Below are 21,591 nucleotides of genomic sequence, written 5' to 3'. Positions count from 1 at the left end.
TGTGGAGAGATATGAAGCAGATGAAGGTGTGTCAAGGGAGGACACCTGCACATTAAAGAAGGGCTAACCTCCTCCCAGAATGAGACCTGCTGGGCATTTGTGGTTGGGAAGTCAGGGCACTGAGTGGCAATTCTCTTCACTCTCCTGAAGTGGATGGAGTACCTCACACCTTGCAGAGGATTTCCCCACACACCTGCTCCTGCCAGGCAAATCTCTGCAGCTGTTTCACTTGGCTCTTGTTTTTGAGGTTTTGTTTGTGTTTCCTAATTGAGGGCTAAAAGCCCTTTCTTGCCAGTAACTGCAGAACTCTGCAGCCCCTTGACCCCAGAAATTCAGATCTTGGCACATGCCTGCAGTGTTGCTGTGTGGCTCTGCTGGAGGTCTTGTACATGGGTGTGTAAATGTAGAAGGGCTTAATGATCTGTAGGGCACTGCTCTAGTGGCTCTGTTTGTGTTGCAGGTGCTGTATGATGTGAGAGGCTTTCTGGAGAAGAACAGAGACACCTTTCGTGATGACATTTTAAACATGCTGAAAGACAGCAGGTATGCTTGTGAAGAGGCCACATCTGTTGGGCTGGACTAAGCCACATTCCTCTAATAACCAGACCAAGGAAAGTAGTTGCTTTTGCTCATTCTTAATCATTCTATTCTTTGTGCTGAAGTGTCCTGATAGAAGAAAGGAGAGCTGGAGAAGTCAGATGAGGCAGATTTAATCAGGACTCATGTTGTCCCAGTTTTTAAAAGAACTATAACAGCATGACAGAGATCCCTTCAGGCAATTTGGTTTTCTCCCTCTTCTCTTGTCCCTTTCCTTTTCCTTCTTCCTCTTACCTCCCTGTACCAACAATGGCAAAGTTGCCCCTGAATGAGTCAATGTTCTTTGCCATGCTGTCAAATGCCAGCCTTTGTACACAGGCTGTTTGTTTTCCAGCCTGCTTGTTAGTGAAAATCATCTGTCCTTATCCTGAGCGAGACTGAGCTGTTACTGTGGGACTGGGCATGGCCCCTAATGTTATATCCCAGAGCTGCAACATGACCTTAGAGAAATGAGCTAATTTTGATCTTGAGCAAGATCTGGAAAATAGAAGTGGGGTCTTGTAGGAGGGAGGCATGTAATAACATGGAGGATCCCACAAATCTTTGAGTAGCAACTCTGTCATGTGCCTCTTACCACATGTAAGTCCATGTATTGCCTTTGGGCTCCAGCCTGATGAGACTGTTTCAGAACTGCATCTTCTCTGAAGCTGCTGCAGAGTGTGCACTGTGAGAAGCTTTAAAACAACCTGAGGGAGCTGAGAGTGAGAGCTGCTCATAATTGTCTTACTTGGACAATGGCATCTGGGGAACATTCTACATGAGGCTTGAAGCCAGAATTGTGGTTGTTATTGTCCAGCATAATAGAAGGACTCAGGCTTTTTCAACATGCCAGAAGGCAAATGGTGCCAGAAGCAGCCATAAACAATAAACTGGCACAAACAGCACTGAAGAACTTTGTGTGACTTTGTAAGAACCAGCACCAATGTCTAAGAAGTGGCAAAATGGTGGAAGATTCTCCAGAAATGACCTACACTGAGGGTAGCTCTAGAACTCATCTGGCCACAGAAGGGCTGTGCTTCCAATTTTGTGAGCATGTCATGGGGGCTAACCATGAGAGCTGGTTTGGGAGGCATGACAGCAGGAGTCCAGCTTGCATACCTGCAAGGTAGTTTTGCCTGGGGTCATATAGCTCAAGGGAGGTGTCCCAGCCAGTGCAGAATGGAGATTTTTCTTTGTGTAATATCCTGCCTGAAAGTGTGAGATGGGGCTTCTGGTTTTGCAGCTGAGTGTGGAGTGCAGGGCAGCCCGTGGGATCTGGGCAGCCACAGGGGCAATATTAATTTCCTCACTGAAATGCCCAGCTGAACTGCTTCCTGCAGTCACTCTGGCACAGCAGGAATAAAAATGAGGTGTTTCACACTGGGACAGGGCAGTAGCTGAAAATGAGAAGCATCTTCTCACAGGTGGTAGGTATTTTGCATCTTTTTTAATTCTTTTCTTCTCCCTTAGGCTGGACTTCATCTATGACCTTTTTGAAAGAGTCTGCAGTCGTTGCAGTGAAGAGACACTGAAGATGGGCACCCAGAGGCGCAGACCGACTGTCAGTTCCCAGTTCAGGGTATGATGTCTTCCAAGAGAGCAGCAGGCTTCTGGGGAGGAGCAGATGGGTAAAGCAAGGCCTGCAGCCAAGAGGAGTCATTCATCCTTGTTTTGTGTCCAGCACTGAAAATGTGCAGGAATGTTGCAGTGCTAAAAAAAGACAGTGCCACTGCCCCAAGGATTTCTGTCTGGTATAAAATGTGAGATGGTAAGACTGAGCAGGGTGGCAAAGAAAAGGGGACTTTGCTAAGTATATGAAGTTCTTGAGGTTCTTTGATCTTTCATATTGGTTTGGTGTTTCAGCTAAGTGTATGTCTCCTTTTAGGCCACATCCTTTACAGGTATTGTGACAATTCCATTAGAACCTTATTGGGAGGACCTTGCAGGTTTGAATCTCACCCACTTAGACTGTCTGCAGGCCTCCTGTTAATTTCACTCTTTTGTTTTTCTGTGTTTAAAGTTTGAGAAACTTGTAAAATGACCTCACAAGAGCTATAAAGCTCCAAGTACAAGGATGGCCATGTAAGCAGTCTTAAGAGCAAACTTTGTGGGTATGTTTTGGACGGGGAGAAATCTCTTGGGTTATTGAAACTTTGGTAGGCAGAGTGAAAGGACATTAGGAATGGGAGGGCTGCATGAAGACCTTATCGCATCAAATGTAGCCCCTTTCCCTTCTGTACTGACTGATCCTTTGGATTTCTCTTGCTTCTCTTTAGGATTCTCTCCATTCCCTGATGGCCACACTTAGTACTTCCAACCCATTTTTCATCCGCTGCATCAAACCGAATACAGAAAAGGTAAGTCTGTCTCCCAGCCAAATGTGTGCATGTGACACAGGCCTGCATGAGCATGCCCTTGCACAAATGCCAAGCAGGTGCCCCAAACTGAGGGTAAGAGCAGTTCCTCCCCACCTTCCCTTTTTCATTCTAGTTATTTTACAGTTGAGAAAAAACACACCCTCCTCCTGGTAATCAGACGGAAAGACTGCATACTGAATATGAGATTATATAGTCATTCCCACCTCTTTCAGTGCTTATGAAGCCTGGAAGACATAGGCTTGTGCTGAGTCCAGAGCTGTGGTAGAAGAAGCAATCACTCCTGTTTATAGTGCCTGTAGACAAATTTGTTCTGGAATGAAGGGCTTGTGCAGTAGGCAATGTCTCCTGCAGATCCCTGGCTCTGAGGCAGAGGAGGTGAACACGTCATGAGCAAGTCACAGGGCTTAGGGACAGACTGGCTCTTGCTTGTATTGTGAACTGTGGCAGGAGGATATGCTGCCAGCTAGATGGGATGGGGAGCTCTGAACCGATCCTTTCCTCTGTGTGTTTTGAAACCATGTATGATACAGCAGAAGACAGGCTGCTTAGGGGATTTATGGCAGAACAGAATTCTGTAGTTTGTCTCCAGTTTATCTGAAAAGAGAGACTGCAAAGAAAACTGAGTCACGGTTCTGCACTCTGTATGTGTTAATACATTGTAATTTTGCTTTCCACTATAGTCAGACTCTGAGTGCAGTCTGCAAGATTTTTTTTTCTTCCAGGATCAGCCCAACTCCCTTTTGTCCTTATTCTGCCCCATGCAGTGTTGTGAGGTTGCCTTCCCCTTGACCCAAACTTCCCCCTTTTCACCAAGCATGGCCAAATGTGGAGGGTTGACTTTTATGCAGAGAAACAGATACAACGCCTGTGACTGTCTTGCTTATTTGGTTTTGATTCTGGATCATTATTTAGGCGCCGAACCTCTTTAATCCAGATGTGGTGCTAAACCAGCTCCGGTACTCAGGGATGCTGGAGACAGTGAAAGTTCGAAGAGCAGGTTTCCCTATACGGCGCCTTTTCCAGGACTTCCTCAGCAGGTAATTGCTGTCATTGTACCATATGCTGGAGCAGCCCTGAAGTATAGCATTCTATATGACTGTTCCCTCTTTAACTGCTTCTTCTGGTATGGATCATCTGTGGGATGTTTTTCTAACCATGGTCTTATTGCCCATATCACAGACTCATCTGGGAGGCCTTTTGGAGACTTGCCTTTAGGCTAAAAGTCAGAATGGAAAAATAGCCAGATGGTCTTTGGTCTTTTTTTCTTTTTTTTTTTTTTTTTCTTGGTAGCTTTGCCACAGATTTGCTACTGTGATGCTGTGAAACCCAGCTGGTCATAATATGTTAAAGGAAAAATACCATGCTTAAAACCTTCAGGCAGCTGAAGAAAATTTTAATGGACAGTATAGTTGATGATTAATATTGGAAAGAGTGATTATTTCTTTTAATTAGCCGCATCAAAAGGATTTTTTGAAGTTTAAGGCTAGAAGGGACACTGAACATTGCTTCCTTTGTCTCTTGGAGCATTAAATGTCACCCCTTTACTGAACAAAATAACTTGTGTCTGATGAAAGCACATGTTTCAGAAAGACAGTTGTTCTTTACTGAAAAATTCTGTTGAGTTTGTATTCTTTTACTGGGATTGCAACAATAATTGCCAGTGTGGTGGGAGCAGATAAAGGTTGGGGGATGGAAATTTCCAAATTGGAAGGCAAACATGAAGAAGGAAGGTCCCAGAGGAAGAAGGACTAATGGGAGGAGGGTAATTAGAGTTAAAAGATTGGGGAGAGAGGGATGGGGGCTGTTAACTGTCATCCATAATCTGATGAGATTCTGTTTTTCACTTAGGTACAAGATGCTTGTGAAGGGGCCAAGCCTCTCAGACAACAGCAAAGCTGTGTGTGCAGGTTTTCTTCAGACCTATGACAGCAGCAAGAAAGAATGGCAGTTGGGTAAAACCAAGGTACATCATCAGTGTGGGGAAGGGTATGGCTTTGTTCCAGCTGCAAGGGGACATGATTGCATCTGGTCAGATTCAAGGCAATAGAAGGGCAATGCAGTCATGATCTGTTAAATACACTGGCCTGTGCTACCAACCTGTAGCATCTTAAGTATTTCCCATATTATGTATCTAGAGACATCAAAGATTTTTTGGATTTTATCTAAATTCTTTCTCATTGACCAAGCCAGATTTATTTTGTTGTGTCTGATCCAGTTTAAGGATTCAAGGAGAACAAGCATGGGTCTCATTTTATGTAATTGTAATGCATGCCATTAACTGTTGCCTCCTTGTGCCAGGTATTTCACTCTGCTTGACTAACTGAAATTCTTGCCTGAGGCAGTGAGCTGAAGCTTGGTTTATATCTAAGCTGTGAATAGCTACATCACCAGATGTATGACAACTTTCTGTTGGAGAAGCTCAGATGATGCTTTTGCAGCTAGCCCAGATGCAAGCATACATTTTCTATGAAAAAGTATCCAAATGCTTCTGCCTACTTGCGTAATTCAGATCTTGCTTCTGTTTTGGTGAATGTTTAACATTTCTCTCTTGCCTGGAATAGTCTGGATTTTCATGCAAAAATAGATGTTAGCATTTTGAGGTATATTGCTATAGAAATCTGGGAGTGTGAAGCTGCCTCTATCACAACTTTCCACATACTCCAGTAAATTCTTCAAAGAATATTCCAAGATGGATGGTCTCCAATGCAGACAGCATTTCTCAATAGTTGGTATGCAGTCCATATCTAGAGTAGATGGTAGTACATCAAAGCAACTTCATTTTTTTGCCCTTAAACCTTCAGAAAAGTACTTCAGAACATTTCCAGTGCCACAGTGAAACCAGAAGTGATTCTAGTGAACATGCACATTTAATTTGTTCAGATGAGATAATGACATTTGTTGCTTTAAGCATTCACTTCTCAATAAGTGGATAGATGATAATATTCATAAGAGAGCAAGATCTCTCTCTCCTCTTCCTAGAGGAGTGGTGGTAGTCCAGATGGTAGTCTGGGCTATGAACTCTGTGTGACAACCGAGGAAACCACTGACCATTGTTGTAGGAAGGATGTATTAATCTGGAGTTTTGGGGTTTTTTTCCCCCCATGCCTCCACTGATGTTCCAGAAAGATGATTTTATCACTTAGCTGTATTTCTGCTCTGTGATTAAAGTGTTCCCTATCTTTGATTTGGGATCTGGAGTCTCCTCACTGATGCTTGCAAGACAGGAACCATTTTGGTCATTCCTGTCCCTGGATAATCCACATTGCTTGGGTGACTGCCAGTCTCCCAGCCTTTTAGTGTTAAAGCCTATGTGGAGAGTGTGTGTGTGGCAGAGGTGTCTGGAAAGCTTTAGAAAGTGGTGGTTAGAGCCACTAAACATGGAGCTTGAACTTTCTTCGTAGCATGAGAAGAGATGGAAGATTGCTGTGCTACAGCAAGGGCAGCAGGATGGAGGACCAAACTCATGTGCACATACGTACCTTTTGGAGTACAAAAGGCTATAAGCTATATGGCTGGAGTTCAGGGACTACAGTAGACTGACAACAAGCAGGAAATCCAGGCTGCTTTGAGCCCCTGGAAGCAATAGGATCCCTTTTCTCTTCAGTCCCCATTGTGCATCACAAAGGACTGAGTCCATCTTTCTGTTTTCACTCATTCCTTGACCTGCACAAATTATGTTGAAAAAACCAATATGGGTGGTAATTGTGACAAAGAAAATGTATTTGTGTTTTGTCAAAACACTGGATGTATTCTAGTGTATTTATTTTTTAATGATTGTGTCCTGTAAACTAAAACTTAACTGAAGAGCTGGATGTGGCATGTTGGTAAACTGCAGTCTCTCTGCTTGGGCACTGGTTTCTGTGAGTCTGAATATTGTGGAAAGAACAACATTATTAAGTGGGGCAGTCTTTGTATATTCTTTATGCCTGAGAAAGAGAATTCACTGGAGCTGGGAAGCAGTTGAGCCATCTTGTTTGGCTGTGGAAGTTACTTTCTATTGGGCATGGTTTGCATTAGGAATGTGTGTCCTGGTAGAGGGGAGCAGTTCTATTTATTAAAAGAATGGATCCCTCCAAGGCTGTCCTGCCATGTTCCACCCTTGCTGCCATGCTGAATGGCTGGCCAGCCCCTAGCTGCTCCAACGTCCTGTCATTCCAAGCTGTATTACCTGGCCATTTCATTCTTCAGATGAGTAGCTTGGCATTCTTTCCCATGCAAAGCCATTTCATTCCTCCCTTGGAGACGACTTTGCGACTCAGCTTTGTGACAGTACCTCCAGAAAGCCTGTCCATAGGAAAGCAGATGCCAAGGTGAGGCTGTGCAGAACAGTGATGCTTCCTGGTAATACCTTCCCTACTGCCTGTATCCAGCTGTTGTGCCTTGATTTAGGATTACAGAGTGCTTTGTCTGCATTCATGTTTCAACTGGTGCTAGGTAACATAGGCCTGGAATACTTGGGTTGATGGAGAAAAGAGTCTTAATTTTTCCAGAGGCTTTCAGGTAAGGGTGAAGTGAAGCTACCATCTAAGGGACACAGAGTGTAGGTCACTGTCCTGAAAAGGAAGTCCCCTGCATAGCCTTACTGCCACTTTTGCTGTGACAGGTGCAGCTCTGGGTATTCAGGTTGAGATTCCCAGAACTAACCTTGGGTTATGGAGTCAGGAGTAGCTACTGAAAAAGGTGTGACAAGCCCATGGGGATGTAACCTAGGAAGAAGTATAAGGGGTGGGTGAAGAGCAAGGCTTATAGAAGGGGGAATACTTCCTGCAAAATGAATGGAAGGATAATTATATCCCCAGCAATTGTTTGAAGGAGGAAGGAAAAGACTCTGTGAATTAGTGCAGGGGATTGTGAAGCTTGGGAAAGGAAATGGAGGAGGCAGGGCAGGATGATCTTTGTGTTTTTCATTAAGAATAGAGCAGCTGCTCTGCTGGCACTTGTCAAATTAATGTTTATAAGAGGTATTAATGTATGCAATGCAGGTTTTATCTGGTGGTACGGCAGAGTTGAGGGCTTGGATGCACACTTGCAGTGTGATGATGAAAGAGCTTGTGCTAAGGTGCCCTTGCCTTCACTGGGGATGTGCTGGGATGGAGCAGCAGCTTCTATGACCCTTTCTTCAGTGCACCTGGGCCTTCTGCCATACTTGCCCATGCCCACAGATTTCCCACAGCAGTTTAGCACAGCAACCCTTGATATTTGAAGGCATTAATTTCCACATTTCAACCTGCTGGTTTGCAGGGTCTGTTTAAAGGAGGAGGTTGTTGTACACTGTTTGGCATCCAGGTCACAGTGACCCACTTCCTGCTTTGCCAGTGTTGTCCCCAAGAATCATATGATCCCACTTATGTACACATTGGTGCCCAAGCAGTTATATTTATGTCTGCTGATCTCTGTGAAACCCTTAACGTGGTCACTGTCACACTGATGGTGCATGCAGGCATTGAGGTTGGGTGAGGAACACTGTGGTGATGCACTGTGGTTTAAAACTTGGCCAGTGTCTAGTATGAGTAGAATATGGCAGAAGTAACCTTGTTTGTTTTGTCCAATCATTTCTTCCTCAGATGAAAGCAATCCCATGTTTTCAGAAAATGGCTATGAATTATGACAAAGAGACAACCACTTTCCAGTCTATTTCCACAAGGCATCAGAAATACTTCTGGACTTGAAATACACATTACTCTTCTTTGTCATCTACAGGAGTCTAAAAAAACCCCAAACCTTCAAAATGCCAACAGTTTATAACTAGATATTGTTATGTTATTTGAGATTAATGCCTCACTCTCAAGCATCTATAGATCCTATAATCCTACAGCGTTGGGTCTCATGGAACACTGCATGCACTGAAGTTTCCCAGTCCCGCCCCCCCGAACTGGCCTTGCTCAGCAAAGACTGCTTGCTAGAGAAATACTGATGGCCTGAGTATTTTTGCAATTTGATGAAGATAATGGACTGAGACGGTGTTTTGCTGGTTGCATTCTTGAAATGGGTGACTGCTGCTTGGTTCTGGAATGTAATGGAAAGAGCAATCCCTGCCTCAAAGAAATCTTTAAAAGATTGTTGAGTTGACAGAGGGAGTGGATGTACAACTTGCAGGGAAAGATGCCAGCTTCATGGTTGGCGGTACCTTGATAATGAAGCTTCTTTTCAGGCTACCTGTGGTTACTTAGTCATTACAAACCAGCTCATTTCTTAATGGAAACTACTCCCCAGGAGAAATTCAAGTCCAGGAAAGCCACTGGCTATGGGTACTAACTCAGGGAGAGGTGTCAGTACACAATAGTCATTGCAGGGAGAAGGAAGAGCCTTAAGGGATGAGGCTGAGAGCAGTGATGGAGGGGAAGGTATAGAGAAATATAAAGGGGAGGTAAGTAGGAAAGAGCAGAGTTTGTGCAGAACACAATGCTAAATGACTGTTCAAATCTCTGGCCTCTCTGCACAATCATATGCACCCAGTACATTTGTAAGGAGTTTTTACTGATTAATGTGGTTCTGAGTTCTGCAGATTGATGAATGTCAGCTCACCGCCTGTGTACATGGCAGTGCTTTAACAAGTGGGGCTGCACTTCCCTGGAGTAGTTCTGCTGCTGGCCCTGGCAGGGATTTATCCAATGCCAGGTAGCAGGTCACACGAGCATGGCCATATGGCACTTGCTGCTGTGACTGCAGCTTGTGTGGACATACTTTACCAGCTTATTCTAGTCTGGGTACTGCTAGCAGTGTACCCACAGTGCCGTGCAGCTCTATGCAGGCTGCAGTCCATCTCAAAAAGCAGTGCATTTATATCAGGAATTTGTGCTGAACCCTGTGCCAAACTAATGCCAGCCAGGTGATTTAACATTGCTCAGATATGTCAGCACAATTCCTGTAAACATGGCCTTATCTTGCTTGTATCTCAGTTCTTTTGTCTCTAACACAGCACCTTCATTCTTCACAAGCATTTAGCACCGAGCAGAGGTCGTAAATGCAGGTGGTGTGAGATGCTTGGGAATTAAGATATTGGCCACTGAAGTGCAACCAGTAATATGTGGAGGGTTCTATCGTCAGAGCTCAGTTGCCTCTAGTGCATGCTGCACTGTTAAACCTCTTCAGCACGGGAGCATCCCCAGCCCAGAGTTTCTGGAGGCTGGTGGAGGGCTTCAGCACCGCTGGGCTGAGTGTAGCGGCTTTGTGCCTCGACTCAGCTTTTGGCTTTCCCCCTGCCTTCCATTACTAAGACTGCTGTTAAGGTTACTTTCCTGGAGTTTAGAAATCTAAAAGTTCCTCCCTTTCCTTTAGAAAGAAACGCGGAGGAGTTTCTTTGCAAAGTATTTAATCACCCAAGCAGGTCCCGGTGCCTGCTGCAGGGAGGTACCGGGACAGCTGTCGGCTGGGAAAGAGTTAATCCCAGGCGCAAGCTCGGGCTCTCCTCCTCCCTCCTCTTTCCCTCCTTCCTCTGCTCCCTCCCTCTCTCTTTTAAGTCTTGACCACAGAGTGAGGGAGGCGGGGGTTGGGCACGGAGTTTGGCTCCCGCCGCTGTAAAACTTTTCCCGGCGCTCCGAGTGCGGGCGCCGCGGGGCAGCGCCGGGGCAGCGCGGGGGCGGCGGCAGCAATAGCAGCAGCAGCGCAGCCGCCCGGGCACGGAGCGCTCTCCGCGCCGCTCACCCGGGGATGAAACCGCCCGGCTCTCCCGGGGACTGACTTCTTTCCTCTCTTTGTGTTTACTGAAACTCCTCCCCGTGGCGTCAGGTTTTCCTGAAGGAAGCTCTTGAGCAGAAGCTGGAGAAGGATCGGGAAGAGGAGTTGAGGAAAGCAGCTATAGTCATCCGGGCCCACGTCTTGGGCTACATGGCAAGGTCAGTGCTGGGGGCTGCCCCACCATCCCTGTGCTTGCGTGCCTGGGTTGCCCTGACCCCCTGCTTTGCTCTCTAGTCCCACAGCATCCGTCCCGTCTTCCCCTCCTGTGTTCTAAGGGAGAGTTGCAGAATCTGCCCTCCCAGCCAGCATCAGTTCTGCTGAAACCTTCCTGCACCTTTGGCACCTCTTTTTCAGTTATGTGCACGTTTGCACCCTCCCTCAACCCTGCTCAGCAGGCTTCCCGTGGACTTCTGTACCTATTGCTTGCTTCTGATGACACCTTTTCCTTGCCTTCAGGGCTCTCCTGGCTGGGCCCCACCTACGCTTTGGGTCCCCTCCTTTTCCTTGTGCCTGTCAACTCCGTTTTCTGCTCCCCCTGCCAATCGCTTCTTCCTCACTTGCAGTTCTGCCTTTGCTCACCCTCTTTCCTTGCCCTGCCTGTTTGCCTCGTGATCTCCTTCTCCTTTTAATTAACTCTTCAGAATTGGTTTTTGGCCAGCTCTGCAAAAGTAATCTCATCTTGCCTCTCCCTTCTGCACCTGACCAGAGAAGGTTTGGGAGAACCAACTGCAGACAAACCACCCCTCCTCTGCCCCTCGAAGTCAGTGCAACAGCTGACTCCTTAATGGCTGTGGTATGCACACTTAATCCCAGTAAGATGCTCTTTCCTGGCTAGTCTTTGCTCCAGACACCTGTCAGTCAGGGTTGTGAGGAGGTGAAATCCCTGGCCAGCAGCACTGTTTCAGCAGACACTCTTCTTAGAGCTCCAGTTACACCAGGTAGCTAATTTTGCATTGGGAAATGTGTGCGAGGGTTGTACCCTGCCTTGCCAGTGTGGAATATCAGCAAAATACACATTTGGTCTCTGGGGCTTTTATTCATTTATTTATTTCCCTCTAGGAGGACAAATGAACTCGCTCTATTGTTTGTACATGAGATTGCAAGTTCTTTGTGTCAGGGCCTCTGCTCTCTTTTGCTTTGTGTCTAGCATTTGGAGAGAGGGGTAGGGATTAGCACAGGAAAATTGATTTTCTGGGAAACATCACTGCAGGCATACTGGATTACTGCTTTTCTGAGTTGCTGGTAAAGGAAGCTGCTGCCCTGCAGGGCTGGGATGGAGAAAGTGCGGCAGCAGTGTTCCTCTTGGTTAGAAATCTTGTGGGTCCTTCAGCCTCCACATTTGAATTCCTCATCCCACATGTTGCTGTTATGAGTCTCATCCCTAAGGCCAAGCTGTGCTTCTGCAGCCAGGGTGTAAATCTTCACAAGCAGCTGGAGGTAACTGGACTTTGCAGGGGAGGAGAGCAAGGAGTAAAGAAGAGCTGGAGAGGGGGTCTGGAAAACTTACTGTGAAGAGTTTCCAGTTGCACTGCACCTGTATTGAAAAAAGTCCAGCAGGCAGGAGTTCATGTGGGCAAGTGCTGAATGGTCTATGCAGAGCTGGGCAGGAATACCAGTATGTGCTGCCTTTAGCTTGATACCATTTATGTTAGTTTTGCAAGTATAAGTGTATTTAAATTCATTTGGTCTCATGCAAAATAGACTGGCAAAGGAAGGATTTTATTGGTTTCTCCCCCTTTGTGAACTTGTTCTGTGAGCCTGGAGAACCAGATTTTCTTTGCTCTCATTCCCTGCAGCCTATGCAGCCTAGTATCTCTGATCACTAAAATGTGAGACAAGAAAATCAAGCCCATTGAAATGCCCCCATTGTTATGTAGCTGATCTGTGGAGCTCTGAGATGCAGGTAACAGCTTCACCAGCTAAAAACCACAGTGCAGGATCCATGTACGAATTTGACTATGTCCCTGGATTATGTGGGACTGTATTGCTCAGGGGAGGAAGACAGTGGCATATTGCTCCATAACCTGTGTTCTCTAGTCCTTGGAGGCATAACTGCTAACTATAGCTCATTGACAGAATAATTAACTGAATTTCACTGGAGCCTTGCAGCCAGCCTGCCTTCTCTGGTGTGATACATGGTCAGGATGTCTCCCAGCCCCTTCACTTGGTCTGCAGGTTGAATTTCTTTGGCCAGTGCAGAAGGGTCAGTGGAAGCTTGAACGAGGGGAATGAAATTTGCAGCCTCTGAGCAGCAATTCCAGCTGAAGGGCATCTGCAAGCTTGGCTGTGGTCATGAGGAATGAGGGGGCACTTCAGCCTGGCAGATTAGCAGGCAGAGCTGGCCTGTAGCTGGGCAGGGCTTGGCACATGCTGCACTTGAGAGAGTTTCTGGCAGATGCATTTTGTAAAAGTCAGAGTACCCTTTTTGATGGAGTTATGTCTGCCTTGGCAGAGGGTGCACGTGCAGCTGTTCACACCCCATGTGCAGGACGCAGGGTGGACAGAAGGAGCAGGGATGAGGGGATTGCTGCCCAGGAGTAATTTTAACCTAAAACCTCCTACTTACTTCTTGCCACCTCTTGCCTTTCCTCCTCTTTTCTCTGAGCTTCCTACCTTTGACTTAATACTTACGGAAAAGAGCATGACCTCTGCACACTACTGCTGTTAGCATCCCTCTCCTGATTTTCCTGACTGGGCTGATGGATCTGATGTGCAGATGGATCTGTTGCCATTTGAAGGGAATTTTATTGCCAGGACAGGGATTTTAAGGTGTGTCTTTTCCTCAGGGTGTTGCAGAAAGTCTGTGGGAAGTATATGTGAGAATACCAGGCTATTTCCAATGTGCTTTCTAGGACTGTAAGACCTCAAGGATTCCTGTAGCCTGCTGGCCCAAGATTCTGTGTAATAGCCCCATAGAACTTCTCTCTGCAAATTCTGGTTTGGATTAAAGAAGGTTTCGATTTGACTAGTACCAATGGTTGTTTCCCTACAGCAAGATATTAAGGTGTCTAAATATATTAAATTACTTTAAAAAATGTCTGCTTAATTTCAGCCTTAATAGATGTCAGATTCAGGTCGGTTAAATCTTACGTTCTCTGTTTGAAAAACAGAAATGTGTATACTTTAATTGGGGTCAAGCCTTGCCTTAGCCATTTCTATTTCTTAAGGTCATAAATACAGTAAGTGCTCTCATTCTTTAAGCCTGAACTTCTGATGCCAATCCTGCTTCCTCAGAAATCACTTGAGGGTCTAACATTATTCTTGAAATGGGGTTGCTAACACAGAACATAGGATAAAAGCAGTATTCTATGCAATATTTCTGCTTGCAAGTATAAGAATCCCGGTAGTATTTTTTCTATAGCATTGTGATGGGAGTTTGCCATTCTGTGATGATCTGGGGCCGAGAAATCCGTATTTGACTTGCTGCTTCCCAACAGTCCCTCATCAGGTGTGTTCGGCCTTTGATTCCTCGATACAAGACCTTACGATTGGCTCTTCTGGATTGTTTAATGTTTGCTTGAATCTAGCTTACAAATTGATCCAGATTACTGTGTAGTAGTAACTCTTCTTGTTTTCCTGGTTTGTGTGTCATGTTCAAACTTCTACCAGGAACTTTTTTTCATGTCCTTGGTTAAAATAGTCTGTAATACAGAGGCAAAAATCTGAGTTTTCTACAACTTTAATAGACTACAGAAATACTAGATGATGATTCTTGTGTTCTGGGGCACTATCATGTTCTTAAAGTGCTGCAAAGTTGATTTTTATGTCATTGATGATCCTTGTGGGTCCCTTGCAATTCAGAATATTCTGATTGTTGTTTAATTAAACTGTTGTGCAGTAGAAGTATTTATGTGAACCTGTTAAAATGTTTGATTCAGCCATCAATATTGTAGTATCAGTGTGTTTTCTCCCAGACAATATGAAATTAATGTGACAAAATTCTATTTTTTGCACTGCTTTTGCCTGTCTTAGAGTAATTTGCTTTTGACCACTTAAGGGATGGGGCAATATTTCTTCTCATAGTAAGGCCCATTTGTATGTTTCTGTTATAATAAATCCATGCTGAATGTTGCACTCACTGCACAGTGAATGTGTTTATGTGCAATGCAAAGAGACTTTGGGCCAGAGGATCTGCCCTTTCCATGTGCCAAATATCTCTCCCTGATCCTCTGAGACTCTTCACAAAAGTAGGTGCCCACTGAAACAAACCAGTGGTAGATTTAGGAGGGAGAACAGTGCTGTGAATATGATTTACAGGTAGTGACAGGAGTGGAACAGAAATTGTGTCACTTCTAAATTATGTTTTTCCAAAAGAGCTTTCCTTTGGATGCGGTCAGTATGCAAGGGCATGAGAGATGCAGAGCATGAATGACTTAGTGGCGCATTAAGTGTCTGGTTCTGCTTTTAGGAAGAAGTATCAGAAGGTGCTATCCAGTGTTGTTATAATCCAAAAGAACTACCGAGCATACTTCTGGAAGAAGAGCCTGCTGCGCCTGAAGGCGTCTGCGGTGACCCTGCAGAAGCACTGGCGTGGCCGCCTGGCTCGCAGCCTCTACCAGCACCTGCTGCAGCAGCAACTCCAGCGGAAGCAGGAAGCGGAGGAGAGGAGGAGGCAAGAGGAGGAAGAACAGATCAGAAGAGAGGAAGAGGAAAGACAATGGCAAGAAGAGGAGGAGCATAGGAGGAAACAGGAAGAGGAAGAGGTGAAGGAAAGGTACAAGATGGTATCTTGCGCTCTGTCCTGGTTTAAGACAATTTAAAGGGGAGCATTCTAAAATGAGTTCTCCCCCTTTTTTTTTTAACCAATCCCTTTCCACCAATAAGGAAAGAATAGGAGTAGCTGTAAATGAAAAGTTAAGTTTACTAACAAATGAAACTGCAACAGGCGAAAAACAACAGTAAATAATCACTAGATGCAAATTTGCTAAATCTCACAAACTCCCTGAAGACAAAGAGAAACCCAAAATGGTGGAAATACCCATTTCCAACGTGGCATCTACCACAGGCAATTGCATGTAGAGAGTGAAAGGGAAAATGGGGTCAGACCCTCCCTGCCAAGATGGCAGCCTTTGCAGACAGCCATGCAGTCGGGAGCCAACGAGGAGGGATGGCAGGAAACTCTGGTGGGAATGAAGGAGCTTAGCAGCAGTTCTAGTGGCAAATGAGAAGTGCTATTCTGGTGTGTGTGGTCAGCACTGCCGCTCGCTGCACCCGCTGGACTCTGCTCAGTTTATTATTATGTAAATTTCAACATGTAATTGTGTAATAGTTTGCTTTTCAGAAGTAGTTGATTGCATTTCTTCTAGGCTTTTGTTACATACTTTCCCAGAGGTGGATCTCATCAGATTGTGTGGCAAGCATCAGAAAATTCTAAGGTTAGAAGCACTCACCTTGAGTCCTGTGTGCAGTTTTGGGCACCACAATATAAAAAGGACATTAGGCTATTAGAGAATGTCCAAAGGAGAGCAGTGAGGATGGTGAAGGATCTAAAGGGGAAACCATACAAGGAATGGATGAAGTCACTTGGTCTGTTCATTCTGGAAGAGACTGAGGAAGGACCTCATTGTGGTCTTCAATAGCCTCACGAGGAGAAGAGGAGGAGTAGGCTCTGATCTCCTCACTCTCTTGCTTGGTGACAGGACTCGAGGAAATGGCAGGAAGCTGACTCAGGGGAGATTTAGATTGGGTATCAGGAAAGTTTTTTGCATCCAGAGCGTTGTTGGCACTGGGGCAGACTCCCTAAAGAAGCAGTCACAGCACCAAGCCTAACAGAGTTCACTTTTGGGCAAATGATGTGACTCTTGGAGTGTCCTGCACAGGGCCAGGAGTTGGACTCAATGACCTTGATGGGTCCCTTCCATCTCAGCACTTGATTCTATAATAAAAGGAAGGACATGTCAAGTCTATTTTTGCCCTTTAGTCCCCAGATCATGAGGGTTGTGTTCAACCCAGCATCATTTGAGAGAAGTGTCAGCTAGGAATCATGCAAATTAATTTTGTTTTCATTTTCTAATTAATGTTAAGTGGCATCTGAGTTAGTAGCCAGAATGGTGCTAGCAGACCAATTTGGCAAACATCTGAATGTTCATTTGACCTCAAAATGAGGTGGAAGTCCATAGAAATTTCAAATCAGTTTTAAATGCTTGATAAAGGAATCGAGCCAGTGTCGATTTCTGAAGAACAGACAGCATTAAAGTTACCTGTTTCCTTCTGTGGTAGCTTATGTGGACAGGAAGAAGCCATGGAGGATAGGGAACTTGACTTTGGGTAGGTAAACGGTAGGTTAGGGCTTTGATATGTTATGACAATACTCTTAAGATGCTAAAAGAAATTTGCTTTTGAAAAAAGTACATGAAGGAAGATTAGGATTTGTGGTTTTATTGCATTTTAATTAATAGACAATAGTAGCTTTTTGTTAAATAGAAGAGAACTCGTGAATGGGATTCTTCCCTGATCTGTGCTGGATATGGTACTTGTGCAATGTTTTCATAAGAACTTGGATGAGGAAATACCAATATCCTTACTAAATTTGTGGCTAAAACCATCTGCTGAGGGGCTGTAGGCATATAGCCTAGAATTAGAGTTCAGATAATTCTGGCAAGTTAAAGAAAGGATCTGAAAAACAGGGTAACTTTCAATACAGGCATATGCAGATTTTCAGTTAGGAATAATCAACTGCACAGGGAGTGGAGGTGGAATGCCTACTTCAACATCAGGGGCAAAGTCTGGAGGCTAAGTTGAGTGTGTCACCACTGTCATGTGGTGTGAGAAGAGAAAGCAAATGCTCTCTATGAACAGAATTGTTTCTGTAGGATATGGTGATACTTCTGTACCAGTTGACATTGGTAAGACTTGAGCTGGAGTATTGTCCCTAGTTTTGGGTATCACATTTCAGGAAGATTGTAGATCAGTTGATGATGACTAGAAAGCAGCAAGAAATACCAGAGGTTTAAAAATTGTGAGGAATAGTTGCAGGCATTTGTATGTAGATTATAGGTGGTATTCCTAATTTGTTATAAAATGGTTGTGCTTTTGAGCCCTCTTATCATTTAAGGCAGTTGTTTAACTCTTGATGACTAGCGATCTCTCAGTAGAGCTGGAGCCATCTGGATCTCACTTATGTCAGCTTTCATTTACAAACATTTCCTGGATTTTTTTTTGAGACAGCACAAGAGTGAGAGCTTTAAGGACTTTGTCACTTGCAGCTGCAGTTTAGAATTTGGCTGGGAAAATCTGTAAGGCCTGGGAAATACATATCATTACCCTCCTGTTCTCCTTGGGGTTGAATTATAGATTTGGAAGTTACCACTGGCAGTGGTAACTTTCTTCCATCCAGCAGCATTCTGTTCCTGCAGCCTAAGCATGACCCTGGCATTTGTCTGTGTGCTGGTTCAGTTGTGTACTCACTCTGGAGAAACTGGCCGTAGTGACAGCTTTCCTTTGGAGTGCAACCTCTTTGATCTGGGGGGAGATGCAACACCATGGGATAGTTTTTTTCCTCTGCTCATGTTTACTAACAAACTCTGACTCTTACAGTCTTCACTAATTCGCTGGGGTTTGCATGCCACTGAGAAGTTACGTGAGTTGGGCCTTTAATAGAGTAAAAGCAAAACACAAATTTCGGTGCTGATATTGCAGTAATTCTCTTCTGAAAAAACAAACATAGTTTCCTGGTATCTATCAGTTACACACTCAATATTCACAGACTTACAGAACTTCAGAAGGTTCTGTTTACATTTATCATGAGTCTGATTTGGCTTTCTGTCACTGTTTGCAATGTCCTTCCTGGCGTGTTCCAACTAATCCAATTTCCTAATTGATCTGAAAGTTAAGTGCATGGGGAAAATCTGTTACATCCACAAAGGTCATGCCAACCACAGAGAATTGGATTTTTACTAAATTGGAAAAGCTTTTAAATCAGTCTTACAGCAAGTACCTCATTTTAACCTTATCTGTGGAGGGATGATGTGTCCATGTAATTCTGAAAACCTTGCTTAGGAGAACTAGGTCTGTCTCTCACTATGTCTTGTTTTTTGACAGAGAAAAGGAGCAACTGAACGAGCTACTCCAGGTGGCCCAGGTAAGTTTAACAGTTATTCTTTTCACATGTTTTCTTCTGAATATCTGTGAAGAGACTTTCATTGCCTCCGTTTTGCCTGAATACTGGTACTGTTATTGTGGCAACAGTTTTTTAAAAATGGCCTTTTTTCACTGAGAACCTGCAGGTGTTTGGCTTTGGTAGAGGTACACGGAGTTAACAAGGTAGGGCTTTTTTCAAGGCTCTTGTATGAGCTTGCATAGGTTCTGTTTGAAAATATCCATGTTGAACATGAAGCATCCTTTTTTTATCTCTACTGCTTGAGCTTGTTAGATAACCTTGTGATGTGCTACACGGTGACACAGTCTGTTTTCCTGGATTGTTGCCTGTAACAGCCAAAATAAGAGTGCAGCCAACTGCTGCCATGGCTAAAATAAACCCCTTGTAACTGATCTAATTGTTGGTACTTGACATATCAAAGAGCAGACCACCTACCCTGAGGTGTGTGAAAATAGCTGTGTATCTCATTATTTTTTCCCCCATACCACTTGTTCCCCAGTTTCAGACCATCTTTGTTCAGGAGAGATGACAGAATAGAGCACAGAAAGGCATTCATGCACAAGTAAGGGTCAAGTAGAGAACAAGCAACAAGGTAACTAGAGAAATTGAGGATTAGGGTTTAAACAGGCCAATATATTGACTGCATTGTCACAAGGCCTATCAGGAAATACATTAAATCCTTTTGGAATTTATTTTTGCTTTTTCTCATGTATATCTTTCTCTCATGTGTATGTTTTCAACATCCCCTCTGGAGGGGAGGGTGGCTTTACCTTACAATTAAACATCAGTGAGAGTTACCAGTGTTTTCTAATTGTCACACAACTGCTAGAAATTTCCTGTTATTTCAGTGTGGAGAGAGTCTTCAGCAGTCAGCCACCAGCCATCCAGCGATGCTTAAGAATGCCAAGAAATTCTGGGTGGAGTTTTGTTGGGCTGTGGTTGGAGTGGATACAGTCCTGCTTCACACAAATATCCCTTCCAGCCCTAGATTCTGATGGTCAGATTTTCATTTCAGGAAACGATGAAATTTCCAGATCTCTTAATGAATATCTGGGAAATTTTCAGTTCTTAAGCAGTCTGTGCATATATGTATTCATATGTAGGTGCTTTCTCCTACGTGAGTGTGAGTTCAAAAAAGAGAGAATGGACTTTTAGGCTACTTCTGTCCCAGTTGCAGTGTACAATGAGCAACAGATGGAGAGGTTCTTCTAAAAATTTACTGAACCCAGTGAGCTTCCTTGTATGATTCATAAAGGAGGTAGATTGCTGGGAAAAAGGAGGTACCTGAAGATCCAGTAGTTCTGCCTTTAGCTTTTACACCATGAATGATTGCAGGATGCTTGGAATCATCTTTCTGTAGATGGTAAGTACAAGGCAAGCACAGGAGACAGGAAGAATAAAAGGTCCAGGCAAGGAACACAGACAGGTTGAAGAAAGTGCTTTAACACTGTTATAAATTCTTTAAGGTGGAAACAGTAAACACTGAGGAGGTGAATATTCCCCTGCAAGAAGAAGAGAGACGTCAGATGGAGGAGATCTTAAGACTGGAGAAGGAGATTGAAAAGTTGCAGCAACAGAAGGAGGATCACATGTCTGTCATCTCTGAAGACACGAGGAATGAAATCAATCGGCAGCGAGAAGAAGAGATACAGAGGCTGGAAAAAGAGGCATCAAGGGTTGCCCAGGAGTTCTTGGAGCTGCTGGATTTTGGCAATCTGGATGAAAGTGTGCAGAACTTAGAGCGCTCACTTTCTAGTGAGGGGACACTCAACATTGACTGCAGCCTGGTGGCACCACTGGCTGAAGAAGAAGTCGATGAGGGTTTTCATGCTGATGATGAAGGACAGCCAACTTCCAGTTTGGTGGTCCCAAATCAGCATGGCACAAGGAACAGTGATAACTACTCAAATGAAGCTGCAAACACAAGCCTTTTGCATCTCCAGAGGGAAGAGGGAGCAGTTGTCCCTGCTCCAGGACAGCCTGTAGAAAGAACTGCTAGCTCCAAGGAGCAGAGAGCCCTCTCTAACCCAGCAGAAAGCATTTACAGCTCTGTCTCTGATACACAGAGGAGTAACAGTGGAGAGGCAGGAGAGCCCATTTACACTTCCCCCCCAGATGTGGAGTCTGACTATGACCATGAGGAGTTTGATGGCTATGGAGATGGAGGTAACACCTCAGCTGAGCCTCTGAATGGTGAGGAGGACCTGAGACACTCCCATGGTACCAGCCTGGACTCCAACCGTGGCAGCCTGGACTCGGTGAGAATCCTTCCCTTCACCTTCTGGACATTAGTGTGATTTTGTTGATGTTTATAACATGTTTGCCTTCTTACCGTATGCCTGCTCACTCTGGGTATAGTTACTAATATGTTGTTTTTAATAATCAGCTTGGAAAAAAGGGCAGAGTCATAGATAGGCTGAAGGCCAGAGGGCCTGTGATTGTCCCGTGTCTACTGGCGCACAAGCTAGCACATGTACCTATTTTAGATTGTTCCCATCACTGTATGTTAATGTAACACCCTTTAGGGAGAAGGAAAGCAGACAACTGCAATTTTGTAGGTATATGTTCTGTCTTAGGCCCCTTCTGTGAAATCTCTCTAAGGTTCTGGTGTGCAATGACAAGAGGAGATGGGAAAGGCTGGGATTTGATTTGTCTCTGTCTCCAAAACTTCTCTTGGTTCTAGTTCTGTTCAGAGTCAAGGGTTTATTTTCAGCTGCTGTGTACAAGTTAAGCTATTCTAAAGCTGGAAGAAATTACTGTGGTGATTCGGCTTGGTCCCAGTGCACACAACCAAGATCACTGAGCCTTTTCGTTCCTGCTGCAGGGACAATGACAGGGTGGTAAAGCTGAGCTATTGGCCTT

The 21,591-nt window shown here is 44.6% G+C and overlaps 1 protein-coding gene across 2 annotated transcripts in view; it reads left to right on the top strand.

Annotated features, from left to right (window-relative positions):
* Positions 1-21,591, top strand: part of LOC146434731 (unconventional myosin-X-like) — a 57,782-nt gene that overhangs the window by 15,389 nt on the left and 20,802 nt on the right. For both annotated transcript variants that reach the window (XM_085066668.1, XM_085066669.1), the window contains 9 exons: positions 461-543; positions 2,047-2,155; positions 2,853-2,933; positions 3,867-3,991; positions 4,803-4,917; positions 10,683-10,789; positions 15,040-15,345; positions 18,672-18,711; positions 20,196-20,987. In XM_085066668.1, the coding sequence (XP_084922794.1) occupies positions 461-543; positions 2,047-2,155; positions 2,853-2,933; positions 3,867-3,991; positions 4,803-4,917; positions 10,683-10,789; positions 15,040-15,345; positions 18,672-18,711; positions 20,196-20,987 (1,758 nt within the window). The remainder of the gene's footprint in view (positions 1-460; positions 544-2,046; positions 2,156-2,852; positions 2,934-3,866; positions 3,992-4,802; positions 4,918-10,682; positions 10,790-15,039; positions 15,346-18,671; positions 18,712-20,195; positions 20,988-21,591) is intronic.

This window comes from Lichenostomus cassidix, chromosome 7 (genome assembly GCF_008360975.1).
Source record: "Lichenostomus cassidix isolate B80296 chromosome 7, HeHo_3.0, whole genome shotgun sequence".
Lineage (NCBI taxonomy): Eukaryota > Metazoa > Chordata > Aves > Passeriformes > Meliphagidae > Lichenostomus > Lichenostomus cassidix.
This window is presented reverse-complemented; position numbering and strand designations above follow the sequence as displayed.